At 35.0% G+C, this 15,204-nt stretch overlaps 2 protein-coding genes across 2 annotated transcripts in view; one reads left to right on the top strand and one right to left on the bottom strand.

Annotated features, from left to right (window-relative positions):
- The first annotated feature begins 3,070 nt into the window (after positions 1 to 3,070).
- Positions 3,071 to 6,525, top strand: LOC114353220 (armadillo segment polarity protein-like). The gene is made up of 3 exons (XM_028305125.1): positions 3,071 to 3,327; positions 4,479 to 4,545; positions 6,125 to 6,525. The coding sequence occupies exons 1-3, from the start codon at positions 3,250 to 3,252 to the stop codon at positions 6,295 to 6,297; spliced, it is 318 nt and encodes a 105-aa protein (XP_028160926.1). The 5' UTR covers positions 3,071 to 3,249; the 3' UTR covers positions 6,298 to 6,525.
- Positions 6,526 to 13,588: 7,063 nt separating this feature from the next.
- LOC114353273 (uncharacterized) overlaps positions 13,589 to 15,204 on the bottom strand; it is a 17,938-nt gene continuing 16,322 nt past the window's right edge. The window contains exon 4 of the mRNA XM_028305192.1: positions 13,589 to 13,658. Coding sequence (XP_028160993.1) covers positions 13,589 to 13,658 — 70 coding nt within the window. The remainder of the gene's footprint in view (positions 13,659 to 15,204) is intronic.

The raw sequence follows: 15,204 nt of genomic DNA, 5'->3' as shown, positions 1-15,204 counted from the left end.
ATGTGGTCCAGTCTGAAGCCAACAGTCAATCACATGAGGATTTTCGGCTGTGAAGCTATGGTGCACTTACCCAAAGAAAAACGAAAGAAATTTGATCCAAGGGCACACAAGATGATTTTCATCGGATATTGTGAACACACAAAAGGTTACAGATTCATAATACCTGATACTAGAAGAGAAATTAAAAGCAGGGATGCTGTATTTATAGAATCCCGTGTGAAAAGAGACTTTGTTCCTGTAGAGCTGTCAACAGCGACACCTGAAACAGAAAAATATGATACAGATTCAGAAAACTCATATGATACAGTTCAAATTTATGTATGCGAGTCATTTCTACTAGTATCTTAATATGTAAGTCTAGATATTAGCACGTCACTACCTTGTTTAATATACCACGCAATCTTGTATACCCATTCTTATAAGATACACCATACAAGAATGCATGGTAAATTCAGTGAACTGCTCCTGAATCGAATGTACCTACTACTACTATTTCTATTTATTTATATTAACCGGCAGACAGTGGTGACTGAGTTTGTTGCGGCGCTTCTTCTCAGCACTTGCCAAATGTTGGTCTCGAAGCGCTGGTAGGGTAAAAAGATTATGAGACATGTAGAGGCTCCTTAAGAGCAAAATGACGATTTGTAAGAACTATTTATTAGTCCAAACAAATAAAGAAATTTTGACTTTGACTTTGACTTTGACTTTGTAACAGAGAACAGGTCTACTTCAGAAAGGGAGTACTTACCAGACACAAGTATTAGTTCTCCGGAGACCAGAAAAATAACATTGAGACCTAAAAATAGAAACATACGAAAGGTACAAAATCTGGAAGATGAAGAGGAAAATACTTACCTGTCTAGACACAATAANTGTATTTAATCATTAGCCCAATTATAACTCTTTATTGAAAACATGACAGTACATTTATTTACTTATAACAATATTAGCTAACTTGGTCTTGAAACAATGTTGTTAAGGTACTCTTAACTTTTGTGCTTACAATGAACTAATTAAACGCTAATACAGTGTGAGTCACGTTAAAGTGTACATATGAAAATAGATGAAACTAGACCTATTTTTATCGACAAAAAAGTGGTCAAAATTTTTTTGAGATTTTTTTAAAAAATGNAGAGAACATGTCTACTTCAGAAAGTGAGTACTTACCAGACACAAGTATCAGTTCTCCGGAGACCATAAATATAACATTGAGACCTAGAAACAGAAACATACGAAAGGTACAAAATCTGGAAGATGAAGAGGAAAATACTTACTTGTCTAGACACGAAGAGACTCCAGTCGATTATACAGCATACATTCCTGAAACATACAAAGAAGCTATTAGTTCAACAGAAAAAGAAAATTGGATAAAAGCTATAAATGAAGAGTTAGATGCACATNCCTAGAAACAGAAACATACGAAAGGTACAAAATCTCGAAGATGAAGAGAAAAATACTTACCTGTCTAGACACGAAGAGACTCCAGTCGATTCTACAGCATACATTCCTGAAACATACAAAGAAGCTATTAGTTCAACAGAAAAAGAAAATTGGATAAAAGCTATAAATGAAGAGATAGATGCACACCAGAAAAATGAAACATGGACATTGGTAGAGAAGGAACCAAATGCAAAAGTTGTTGGATGCAAATGGGTGTTCAGACTAAAAGATGAACCAACTGGTCCACGTTTCAAGGCAAGGCTTTGTGCAAAAGGATTTTCACAAACCCCTGGGATTGATTACAAAGAAACTTTTGCTCCTACCGTGAGGTACGACTCAATCCGTTTATTGTTGTCAGTGGCTGCTCAAGACAATCTTGAAATCATCCAGCTTGATGTGAAGACTGCCTTCCTGTATGGTGAGCTAGAAGAAACCATATTCATGAGTCCACATGAAGGTCTGTCCTGTGATAAAAAGNGTTGTCAGTGGCTGCGCACGACAATCTTGAAATCTTCCAGCTTGATGTGAAGACTGCCTCCCTGTATGGTGAGCTAGAAGAAACCATATTCATGAGTCCACCCGAAGGTCTGTCTTGTGATAAAAAGATGGTATGTAAACTTAACAAGTCATTGTATGGTCTTAAACAGTCGCCAGGTTGCTGGAATAAGAAATTTGACTCTGTTTTAAAGAAATTTGGTTTTATTCAATGCACAACTGATCAATGTGTATATGGTGCTAAAGTCAATAATAAGAAGTGTTATCTTTGCCTGTATGTAGACGATGGATTATTGTTCTGTAAAGATAAAAATACATTAAAAGCAATAACAAATGATTTGCAAACCATATTTGAAATGAAAATATTAGATAACTATGTAGGATTGCAAATTGAGAAATCAGACAAAGGCATATTTATACATCAAACTAAATATGTAGACCAACTGCTGCACAGATTTGATATGTATAATGCCAACCCCAACAGCGTACCAGTAGATCCGCACGTGAAGTTGCAGAAGGAAGACGGTGAGCCTGAAAAGAACATACCCTTCAGAGAAGCGGTGGGCTCCCTCATGCACCTGGCAATAGTGAGTCGACCAGACATAATGTATGCTGTCAGTCTGCTATGTCGATTTCTTAATTGCTACAATGAGAGTCACTGGAATGCTGTCAAGAAAATCTTAAAGTACCTGAAGAATACGAAACATCATGGCTTGTTCTACAGTCGATCACCAGAGTGTTCAGAAGTCACCGGTTATAGTGATGCCGATTATGCTAATGACGTCGACGCAAGACGCTCAGTGATCGGTTATGTCTTTTTGAAAAACGGAGCGGCTGTGACATGGTCCAGTCAAAAGCAACAATTTTCAATACATAAATATGTTAATACATAGGTAACTAACTTTAGGGATTTTGTTATAAATTCGGATCCACGTGCAAAGACAGCTATTTCCGTATTTAGTGGATCCCGGTATGTCTTTATGTATTAGTTTTTGAGGACATCTTAATCGATTAAGACTAATTTATCACTTTATTTGTCTAAAGCCTGGTCCGCGTCGTGACTGTGCGATGGGCGCCCGCAGTGAGTGTGCGAGCGCGACAGCAACATAATTACGCGCGAGCGATAAGGATGGCTAGCTTGGGGTCATTGGACAAAATTCTACGTGCGCACGGACCAGGCTTTCCATATTCACAAATATTGTTTTGCCTAAAACTTCAACACAAAAATATCCGCCAGGTGTCGCGACGTACGCCGCAGCGGTCCTATTCCGCCTGTCAGAGGACAAGCCTCACGACTACAAGAAGAGACTGTCGATGGAGCTGACCAACTCTCTGTTCCGCGAGGACCCTCAGATGTGGCCCAACGACCTGGCCATGCAGCCTGACTTACAGGTAAACTGAAATATGTAATAAACTGGCAGTTTAAAGTGACGACTGGTTATGGAGGTGTAATCATGCGCAACTCACAATTTTTTTCACAATTAAAATACATAGAACACATAACATTGGGTGAACAAAATCTGTTCTTTTGTTCTTTTTATAATTACTCGCACTTGGATAAACCAGGGTTGAAAAGATACTTAGGGTGGGTTAACTTTGACAAACGTCAAAAATCTGTCAAACTCCATACAAAATAAATACACCGGTTATCGTCATAGTTACGGTCAAAGTTAGGTGGTGCAACTCAGCCTTAGTCTTCATGTTGCTGATTAACTATTATTTCTTGTGACAGACGTCTAGCTAGTTATTGAAATGTAACTGAAAATTTTAACGAATGTCTTTTTGTAAATACGGGTCTAAGAATGTTCTAACATGTCTTTTTAGTCCATGGTAAACTATTTAGAAAGATACAAAGCAAAAATATTTATTCAGTTCAGTATCACACATTCATAATTTACTACATTCACATATTAATTTTATATTTTTCTCCAAGAGATGAGTGTGCAAGAGATTATCAAGAATGAGTGAGATTTGTATGATTGCCAATAAGCTACCAGTCGTCATTTTAAAATGCTACATTGTGTGTGAAGCTTATACATGTTGTAGATATACAGAGGTGTTTAATGTTAGCTAGAGCAGCCATTATTGAAATAAACAAAGTTAATTTACGCTGTAAAGTTGGTCAATAGTGTGCTTTAAGAATAAGCAGTGCAATTTCGTAATTACTAGTAAAGTATTTTGCTGATAAGGTAAATGTTAGTTAAGGTAATAATCACATTGTTACGTCGTATGCAACTTTTGAAAGAGACAAGTAAAGATCCGGCACGCTATGTAGCTTTGTGATCATAATATACCTTATGTTGTGTTGATTTGCTTCAATGTGATCAATGTGTTGCACTATGATACTAACGCCCAATCATTGAAGTTAAAATTATTTGTTTTAATAAAATTATTATAAAATTGGGTGTTAGTCGGCACAGCTGCTGTTTGTATCGATGTTTTCATGTTAAAAGAGTCTTAATCAACATCCTTTGATTTTACACCTTATCTCCAACGAATATGTCCTGTTTTTATTTGATTTTGATCCAACTCCCCATTCCTAGGACATGCTCGGGCCCGAGCAAGGTTACGAGGGTCTGTACGGCACGCGCCCTTCGTTTCATCAACAAGGTAAGCTGGCAACACCGAAGTGGGGTGGTTGATTTACTAACAAGGTACTGAGCTTACTTGCAAAAAGTAGGAAAAGTCTAGATGACTTTTGTCCCGGTAAAGAGAAATATGACTAGAGAAGGGAATCACTTTAGCAGAACATAATATTTTGCTAACTACGTGAAACGATCCTAAATAAGTTGTATGTCATAGAAGATACCAACTGAACAACGAATAATTATTTTGCAAGTAAGCACATTACAATGTAGAATTGTTTAGATTTTATTCCTATAAAGATATTACAAACCAAGACAAGTATATTGGCGTTATATTATTATCTCTTACTATTCCAAATAACAATACCTGCATCATTATTAGTAATAAGTATTACATATCAAAATATACTTTATTATCACCATAATCTTGGTGCATTATCGGATTATTGGTGATCTGATTTTTTCAAGTTTATTATTGTTTGCACATGGATGATAAGTTAGTTTTGTAGCATCTTGATAAACTGACAAATGCTTTGTATTACCCAAGTACTTGGTTCGTAATACAAAGCATCCTCAAGTAAGATATAAATCACATGTTTGTTAGAGAGCACTATGTTCCTACTCCTATCTTATATGTGTTGGATTTATCTGTATAAATATATTGTTCTCTCTTCTTTACACGCAGCTTAATCCGGGACCTATTTATCACTAAACGCAGGTGATGGGAATATTATTTATTGAGTGTTTTGTGTTTTAATACTTTTATTTTGTCACATACTTTGTGTATTGTGTATATTCATGGTGTCACGTTTATACGAATAACTGTTTGGTTATAGCATGCAAGCCTTTACTAGGAAGAAAATCCCCGCAGTAACTTCATTTAATAATAATAATTTGATGCTGGAAAAAACTGATTACGCTTCGCAATTCCTAAAATAATTATTTCAAATAACGCTTTTTATATCGACGCTGTTATGGCTATCTGAAATAGCAGCAGCTGCTTTGAAGTCTTGCTGTGGGTCTGTGCCAAATGCATATAAATCAACTACGTAAACTTATCAAAGATTCAGAATTTCAAAACGAAGATCACGAATAAATAAATATGTTTGCGAGGCAAATTATTGTTTTTTTTTTACAACGGTGGTCTTTTTGCCTTGCTGTTTAAAATTCAGTTTGAGACAGATATTTTTTGCAGCCTCTGAAACTTGAAGTAGCTATTGTTTGAAACAACATCATTTACTTCTCTATTGAGTTTCATATTATTGACAAGGCAAGATAAATCTACTGTTATTTTACAATTCATTTGAAACTCTTCTAAAAACTCATCGTATTTGCAAATTAGCCTTTATCTCTTGAAAAAAAGTTATTTTATCTAATGATTCGATTTGAAGATGTGTATTTGGACATTCAGGATACAAAAACACACAAATCTGATTGCATACAAATTCCTATAAATCATCTTCATTAGGTCTTTTAGTCTCCACTCTAGAAGCGGGACCCTCCAACTTCATTTGTAATTTCATTTCATGCGAATAGGAATTCTATGCTGGAAATATCTTTTCATCTCTCCCTCTAATCGCTCTCAACTTATTCCCATGTTACAGGCTACGATCAAATACCGATAGACTCGATGCAGGGCCTGGAAATCGGCAGCGGGTTCGGCATGGAAATGGACATCGGCGAGGCGGACGCGGGCGGAGCCTCCGCGGAGCTCGCCTTCCCGGAGCCTCCGCACGACAACAACAACGTGGCGGCCTGGTACGATACCGACCTGTGAGCGTGCGCGCCGAAATTGTTGTGTTTGAGGTTGGGTGATAGATTTCTAAGGGGTACTACTAGAGTTGTTCAGAATAGGAAATTGTGAATGAAATACTTTTTGTGAGCTGACAAGAGGGATTTAAAAGCGATGTGGAGGGCCCGTGCGGAACTTCCGCACCGCCCTAAAAACGGCTACAGTTGAACAAAGATAAGCTATGAATGAATTTATGTCAAAGCTACTAAATATCAAAAAGTGTCTAATGAGTGTTAGTTTGTCAACTAAAAACTTTGCTAACCTCGTCGTATCTGTTGTGGTTTTCAACCGCCATGGACTAAATGAAATCACAACCTAAGTCACAATTTCTGTTCCGAACAGCTTGTCTAATAGTATAATACTTAGAAGTCTTTGTGAAAAGCGACACTGGGTGGAGCTAGCAGCAATTTTTTAGGCAAAATTTAATAAAAATACAATCGAAATAAAATATGTCGATCTCACTGTGGCTTCACGTCTCGTTTTACTACAATACTCCCTAGCCTCGCCCGTGTCGAAATACAACTTGAATAATCAAGGTTCCATTTTGGACTTCCATTCTTGACGCGATAAGGATTAAATATTACATTAATAATATCTAGTAGAAATAACTCCTTCAAGATTGGAAGTCCTTGTTCCTACAACCGACACATCCACCGAAGGTGAACGCATTTTTAACCGTATGACGCTCACTTTAAATCAGATTTTTGCGTAGCGGATAGACCCTAGTTGATTTTATTTACCCCAAAGGTCTCGTAGTGAATCCAGTAGTTCTGGTCTCCGCTCCGTATAATCTGCTGCTTCGGTAGAAACGGCCTCAAACACACTTGATGTTGTTACAATAGAAATTTTTAGGCTACGGCCTTTTAGACTATACGTTTTGATTAGTTGAAAAAAAATGAAAATGAAAAATGAAAAAACTTTATTTGTAAGTTTATTTCTAACCTCTTAGTTGTTCGTATATTCCCAACTTCAAGAAATAGATAAACACAATCTCAAATTGTATACCTACCAACAGAAAAGCAAGAGTTGTTGAAATTATTGTCAGTCTCCACGTTAAGCTAAGCTCGCCTTAATTCAACGTGGAGGCATTTTGGAATGTGAACTCTGCTGTTACTTTGTCATTTGTAACAACATCTTGAGAAAATGTCGAACAACAAACTATACCTGTGATAGAATCATGCAGCTTCACAATGCCGACCTGCTATTTATCTATAAAGCGTTAAAATAAGTTACCTAACATTTTGGACTGAATTGCCATTTATATTTTCACATTATTGGTGCTAAGTTGAAAATTAAATTAAGATTTCTTGACAATTCGTATCGGTGATCGCCCTGCATTGAATATATCACTCTTTTTATACAGCGCGTATAAAATGCGTGTAATCGGATCATAGGGTAAATAATAGTAAGATTTTTATAGGCTTTAACACGATCACGATTCTCTATCGGAAATATGTAATACGCATTTACTTAGTATTCATTTTTGAAGTTTTATTTAATTAAAATAATTATTATCAGTATCAAAAAGGTTATGACGTGTTTTTTTTATTATTTTGTTACAATATTATTTGAATGGAACTTTTATTTAATAATGGATAAGACTGGTCGATCGAATGTGAGTTATGTATTTGTTTTAATGTTTGACTGCCATATTGATTTCAATTTGTGAGATTTTATCGTTAAATAGTTGACAGAGGCCAAATTGATGGTGTGGTGTCGTCTAGCTAGACCTGCCTGACGATGCGTACGATTTTATCGACATTATTAGTAATCGGGGAACACTATGAGTTCTCTTCTGTAGATTGTAAGTAGATATTGAACGTAATGTAATTGATTATGTCTAAGTCTTAATTATTCATGCATTCAGGTCAATTCTCAGTAGAAGGTTCAAATCATTGTTCGTATGCACTCTTACAACGCACCATTTATGAAGTATACGTTTTGAGGCTACTATTGAGAATAATCTTAACGACCGTATCTCTGAAATGTAATTGCTACGATTTCTCAGTGAATCGTATGAGATAGTACTTAACATACTTTAACAATGCATTGTGTCAGAAGTACTATAGACTGCTTTTGCACCAATAAAATATTCAGACTAGAAAACGCACCATAACTAACATAGTACATACCCGTTAGCAGATTGTATCGATTTAGATTAATGTAATCAATTACTGTAAGATTTAGAATTAATTACGTATTGTCCTTTTAGGGTTCTCTTATATTAATTTTTCTATATGATATTTTAAATCTACTTTGACAATGTATTTATAGTTTTGCATGTAAAAACATTGCTGAAGTGTGAGAATTCGTGTCCACGTTTGGATAATAAACATAATTTAAATAATACTTGGTTTTTTCATTCACATTCCTTAATCCTGTAGGTTTTTTTCTGTATTCTACCAGAAATCACTAGGGCACATTCACAATCAATCGTATTTCTAAGTTTCTAATGTCAAAGGTATAGGTCGCCCAACGAAAGTTGAGGCGAACACATACACTGATGTTATATTTGAATACAGAATACACACAACACTTAAATAACAAACTCACCTCTAAATATCGAATACACACTACCTTGCTCTTACTAAATACTTACAGAAAAAGAAAACTTGTCAGTTAAATAACGTAAGACGCCAACGCGGCAACGTAGCGAGTGAATACAGACAAATCTTTGCTTGTGTTGATCGCCTTAACTCTTGCTACGCGACCAATAAAGGTAACGCTAAGTGGGAATCTCAATAATATTTTTAAAGACCTCACCTGAAAGAAAAACTGGAAGGAAACACCGTAGAATTTACGTCCAGCACGCTTTCTGTCTGTCGAGGCCCTACCCTAAGGGGGAGCGCTTTGTCAATGTTTATACAGCGACCTATTTATAAAACTTAGGACTTTCATTTGTTTTTCTTTTTGAACGTGGCACGTTTTTACGTTTGGATCTTTTTATCAATGGTTGTTTTAAGTTCACAGCGGAAAGTGCCTCAAGTGTATTTTGTCAAGGGGTTTAAAGTTTGTTTACTTTACGCATTATTTTTGAAATGCCCGTGTTTATGTTTTCTAATTTCGTCGATTTTTTCATGTGAAAAAAAAACGTTCGACAACCGAAACTGACCGACAACCAGACAATATTATACCTTGCCAATAGAACTCCTAATCCTGCATCAGTAGCTTGATGCAAAAACACAATTTTATTGCCTTTTCAGTCTCTCAGAACAACTAAACTGCTGTCTCTGTGGTCCTGTTACTAAACATGACGTGAACACTTAACTTCGCGACCCCACAAACTGCTGCTGTGACACCCTTGCTCAACTAAACTTAAACCAAAATGAACAGGGTAACTTAAGAATTTAGTTAAGGTGAACGAGGAATAGTCTACACCAGCGGTTCCCAAACTTATTTTGTCTACTGCCCACTTTTAGGATAAATTCTTTTTAGCGCCCCCATTTGTAGTCGAGTGTCGAGTGCTCAGTCGGTGTCTAAGAGTCCTCCTAGTAAATGACGCCTCCCAAGCCTCTACACAACGTCCCGATTTTTTTTCTGGGTCTCTTACCGCCCCCCTTTAAGCCTGCAGCGCCCACAAGGGGGCGTTATCGCCCACTTTGGGAAAGACTGGTCTACACTGAAATTATGAAAAATTAATGTAACATTGGATTTGTGAAAATCTTCTTTCACTTGGTATTGATAAATTCATTAGGAATCCTCACATTCTTCACAAACTTCCTTAGCTATCTAGTTATTTCTCCTCCTTCAATAAGTTTTATCTAAAACGAGCTTTATAAATAGCTAGTCTATAATCTGTACAAATATTATATTACTCTATCTTTAAAGTTTATTAGAGATGGCAGCACAAATGATACAAAGCAAAGTTTCTATCCGATCTAATAGCTACACTCATCAATATCTTCCCTCATGCCACGGCATGTAAGTTTGATCTCACTTGAGTCACGAAGCTGAGACATAACTCAGCGACCGCAAATTGTTGAGTCGTAGGCGCGACCGCAGCGCTCCTTTGTGTCCCGCCGTGTTACAGTAACTACAACTTGCACTAATCTTGCACTAACTTCGCGGGCGAAAATAGTTTCCGTACCTATTGGGGCACGTGTCTGGGGGACTCATAATTACACTTAATAGCTGCTAGACCAGCAGAGAATAGATTCTATACTAACCTATGAATATGTGGTCTCTGTAATCTGACGAAGGACCACTACAAGTAAGTTCATGGGATTAGTACCTACTTACCTACTTAGTTGGTTGACGACAAGAACCAATTGGAAACAAGAACTTAAACTTATAGCCAGAACGTATTTTTGAAACGTAAGTTTATTAGTACAAGTCTAATAACAACAACTCAGTGGTAATAAATAATCATAGCTGGGCACCGTTAATCAAATAGTTAACTTCGTTAATCGTTAATCCGTTACTAAAAAAATTAACTTCGTTAAACGTTAAAACGTTACATTTCGGAAGATTTAACGCAAGTTAACGTTAATCGTTAATCCGTTAACATGTGATATTAAGACGAATAAAATACCAATAAATTCGAAAGCTTGTATCCTCTGTAGAATTTATTCCTCTTTTATGTTTGCGCTACAAGCTTTCCAAATTGTTTGAACCTTGCATAATATAAATTGTGGATTTTTAACTTCTTAATTAAGAAAATAAAAATCTAAAAAAAACATAAGATGTAGGTACATTACTATAAAAACTACCAACGAAAATTGTTTTGAGCGAGATCTAGTAAGTAGTTTTTTTTTATTACCTCGTAAATCGTAAACCGCTTACCTATTACCGCGTAATCTTTCATACAAATAACTTAAATTAAAAAAAAAATGGTATGGAACCCTTTGTGCGTGAGTCCGACACGTACTTGGCCGGTTTTTTTTTCGTTTTAGTACAACTGCATTTCAGAATAAAAGCTTGTTTTTAAAAAAGTTTTTTAAATTATAATTTTATTATACAAGACAAATCCAACAAACCCAAACTCGATAAATTTCCTCCGTTTCGTTTAGGAATTCCTATGGCCACCTCCTCTCCATCATCAGGACCCTGGACATCATCTAGTACTAAAGTTGAGCCTGAAAAGAACATACCCTTCAGAGAAGCGGTGGGCTCCCTCATGCACCTGGCTATAGTGAGTCGACCAGACATAATGTATGCTGTCAGTCTGGTAAGTCGATTTCTAAATTACTACAATGAGAGTTACTGGAAACGACGTCGACACAAGAAAGTGAAAAACGGAGCGGCTGTGATATGGTCCAGTCACAAGCAACAATTTTCAATACATACAATATGGTAATGCATATGTAACTAACATAGATTTTTGTTATCTTTGTTTTGTAAAAGGCTTAAATGTAGAGGGAGTGTTAAACCTTTTTGAAATTTATCGCCTTTTACATGCGGCTCACGCTTGACCGTATTTTTATTTTTTATTTTGTCTATGACAACTCTGTCACCTTTCTACTCTGCTCTGATCTACGATCCGTACATGTTAATGTTTGGTGTTAATAAATTCACATTTATTTCCTTGATAAAGACTTTAATTTATCAGTTCATACTGATTTGTTTACAAAACGACGAGTCAAAGTGGAGTGTAAGTAAAAATCGTTCAAAATTTTAAGGAAATATCATATTATTATTTTGATTAACTTTTGTGTAAAAACTGCAAGGATTCTGAGGGTTTTAAGAATTGGGGTGGACAGCAGCACTACTTAAGTTGCCGATACAAACAAAAAAACTGAAGTATTTGAAAAATTGTAGTCGTGGTAATGTAAAATATCATAAGGGGTGTCAATTTTCGACGAATTTCATAATTTATTGTGTAACTTAAAAAATAATTGAGATAGATATTTTTTCTTATTTTTCCTAAAGCAGTCATGACTATGTCCACCCTGCGGCGCCAGCTTATTCTTGAATTTTGGGACACGTTGTAGATATATGATACATCTCAACTCGCTAATATTTTTCGGGACAATATTATTTGATCCTCTAAAAACTAATTGATCTTTTTTTTATGTGCACTTTTAAAAATAAATGATGTTTTTTATTATATTTTATCTTTATATTAATTATTGGGTCTATATTGGTTGATCTACGGATAAATTATGAATGATCTTCATTAAAGGTAACATAATATTTATGTTTAACATACTCTTTTAATATTTGGTAAACAAAAATAATATTTGATCCTCTTTTTTAGTTATTGATCTTTAATTTTGTTAATTTGATGATTTTTATATCAAGTTTGCCTTTTAATATTGATCACCTAATAAATACATTTCGATCTATGTATAACTTAACTTTAAAATATATTTGATCTAACAAAAAATATTATTGGTTAATATTTTTAATTAAAAAATATCTTTTAATTTACTCGGTACTTTGTGTTTGAGTGACAATCGTCCGTCATTAGTTACTGAGTTGGCCAAGGGCTTAGCGGCCAATAAGCAAGCAGAATGGTACATTGCCATGTTTGTTTAAATTACAAGCTTTGCTTAGTTTGGGACTAGAGGCGCTATGTAAAATAATTTCTTACTTCTGACATCCCTGAACCCGACATCATAATTTTTACTTATTTATTTTTTTCAAATCGCAAGGTTGATTTTCTCTTAGTATACCGATCTCGACCGTGATCAGTGACCATAAAGTCATCTGTCAACGGGTCGATTAGACACGATAAAAGCACTAAACGATATTTGTTTACTTTTAGTGCGACATCGGGTCGTAAGGACCTGATAAGTTTTTTTTTTCCTTTAGACACGTGCCGCCGGCCGCCGGCTAGCGCAATGTACAGTCACCAAAATAAAATTAAGAAATGCAACAAACTTTTTTTTACTATTCAAATTAAAATTGTGTTTATTGTTAAATCATAGGTACATAAGATAGGTCATAATAAATACCAAGTTGGAACGGAAATGATTCGGAAATTTTATTTAACTAATTAGGTACCTACCTACCTCATCTACTTTTCTATTGTAATAGAAATGATGACATTAACGATTATTTTTAGGATGGACTTTGATTTAGGATGATTGGAATATCAATACAAACAAATTGAAGAGTTTTATTTGCTTCAATAGTCTAATTTAATGTTTCTACATAAATTGACTAGGCCATTGAATTACCTTCACAAAACAATAAGTTTGATTAATTTTTAATTATTATCTGTTATAGGATATTTTATCATGAAATACTCAACACCACAATTTAGATTCCAATCAATTGAAAGCAAGCAGATAAAATAATAAATAAATAAGTTTATTTTTTGTCGACTGTACGCCTATGCCAACTTTTCGGCTCTTGCTTTGGCGGCGTCGGCGTCTTTGTGTCGGCATTTGTCGGCGCGTGCGCTTTGATTTAATTCAGTTTTTGACTAGCTTTCTTGTGTGAAGGTGCGTTTTGTAGTGCTCGTGAAGTGAACTATGACGCACAGGTGCACAAATGCAAATAAATTTACTAAGACGCGCCTTAAAAATCATGGCCTTTGCTGGTTGATTTTTCGATGGTATCGTGAATCCATTTTACTGTGATCAACATAAGATAATAAGGATATACAACGATATGAGAGTAGGCCTGCAACATTGAAGTGATNAATAAGTAGGTATATTCTAGAATTATTTAACAATTTTACAGATTTTGACTAAAATCGCAACCCACTTGTTACTAGCGTTCTTTTAAAAGAACGCTAGTTTTTACATAAATATTTTTAGTAATGTGGGTAGTGTAAACAATTTTGATATGCAACATTTGAAAGATGAGGTGTGTCGCAGTACTGTCCAAGTCTTATAAGTACACTGACGTAAATAACTATAAAGTTTTGGAGCGATTGTTTTGAGATAAATTTATCATGACTGATTTAAGGTAAGTGATAGAAAAAGTGAATTCCGTAACAAGTGGGTTAACAAAACATATAAAATAAAATGAATAAATCAACATTTAGGTCAATAAAAGTGTGGCAAAATTAAACAAGTGTACTTATTCAATGGAAATATTCGTTTTTGTAATACCTTGGTTGTGGCAAAACTAAATAAATGACATACAAAAACTAAATAACAGCAACTTAGTTGTAAAATACGGTTGTGGCAGAACTAAATAATTACATTTTTATTTTTTTTAATTAAAATAATACAAAGTAACATCATCGAAGAATATTGAATTAATAAAGGTAAATTTGCTGTATAAAATATCAAAAGACCTACAGTAAAATATTTTTACCCTTAAAAGTTATCGCCATTTTTAACGAAAAAAAACACAAAAACGTGAATATCTCGCAACTTTGGTTTTGTCAGTTATTTAATTCTGCCACGACGGTGACGATTTATTTATTACATAAACATTAATAAATGACTACCTTCTTTGTATCAAAATTACCTTTACATACCTAGATTATTCTAATTTAAAAAGATATACACGCGTCTTCCTAACTTTACAGAATCCTTTTAACGGGCACCGAAATATCTTGTAAATATTTCAGGTACTGAAGATAAGTAGGTACAGATGACAGCACATCAAGCTTAACCTTATAGCATCTAATGTCGTTGTAATAGAGTCTATTTTACGATAAAAATGTACAGTCTGACGTGCTGTTGGTTGTACTAGCCAACGGCAAAGGCTTTTAAGCTGTGGAATTAAGGATTCTTAAAATAGCTTTGAGCATGTATAATGTAGATCTAAGGGAGTTGTAAATAAACGTCAAAAGAGGGCTGACCTAGCATTACGGCATGGTGGATTATTTTGAATGAAGTCGGTTACGGGTTCGATTGCTAATAGAGTCATTTTAGAAAACATTGTCTTCTAAATTGACTCAACCAGCGATCGAAATCGATCTCTAATTACGCATTAATTTTGCCATTCTATACATTAATGAGATAGTTACATTCAAATGACTCGCTAGTA

This window comes from Ostrinia furnacalis, unplaced genomic scaffold, assembly GCF_004193835.3.
Source record: "Ostrinia furnacalis isolate ACB-3 unplaced genomic scaffold, ASM419383v2 OfSCF1638, whole genome shotgun sequence".
NCBI lineage: Eukaryota > Metazoa > Arthropoda > Insecta > Lepidoptera > Crambidae > Ostrinia > Ostrinia furnacalis.
This window is presented reverse-complemented; position numbering and strand designations above follow the sequence as displayed.

Excerpts from the sequence above, each read along its gene's own strand:
- LOC114353220 (XM_028305125.1), top strand. The coding sequence starts at position 3,250 with ATGGAGCTGACCAACTCTCTGTTCCGCGAGGACCCTCAGATGTGGCCC. Across the intron at positions 3,328-4,478 it reads CCATGCAGCCTGACTTACAG|GACATGCTCGGGCCCGAGCA; the intron begins GTAAACTGAAAT and ends CCCCATTCCTAG. Across the intron at positions 4,546-6,124 it reads CCCTTCGTTTCATCAACAAG|GCTACGATCAAATACCGATA; the intron begins GTAAGCTGGCAA and ends CCCATGTTACAG.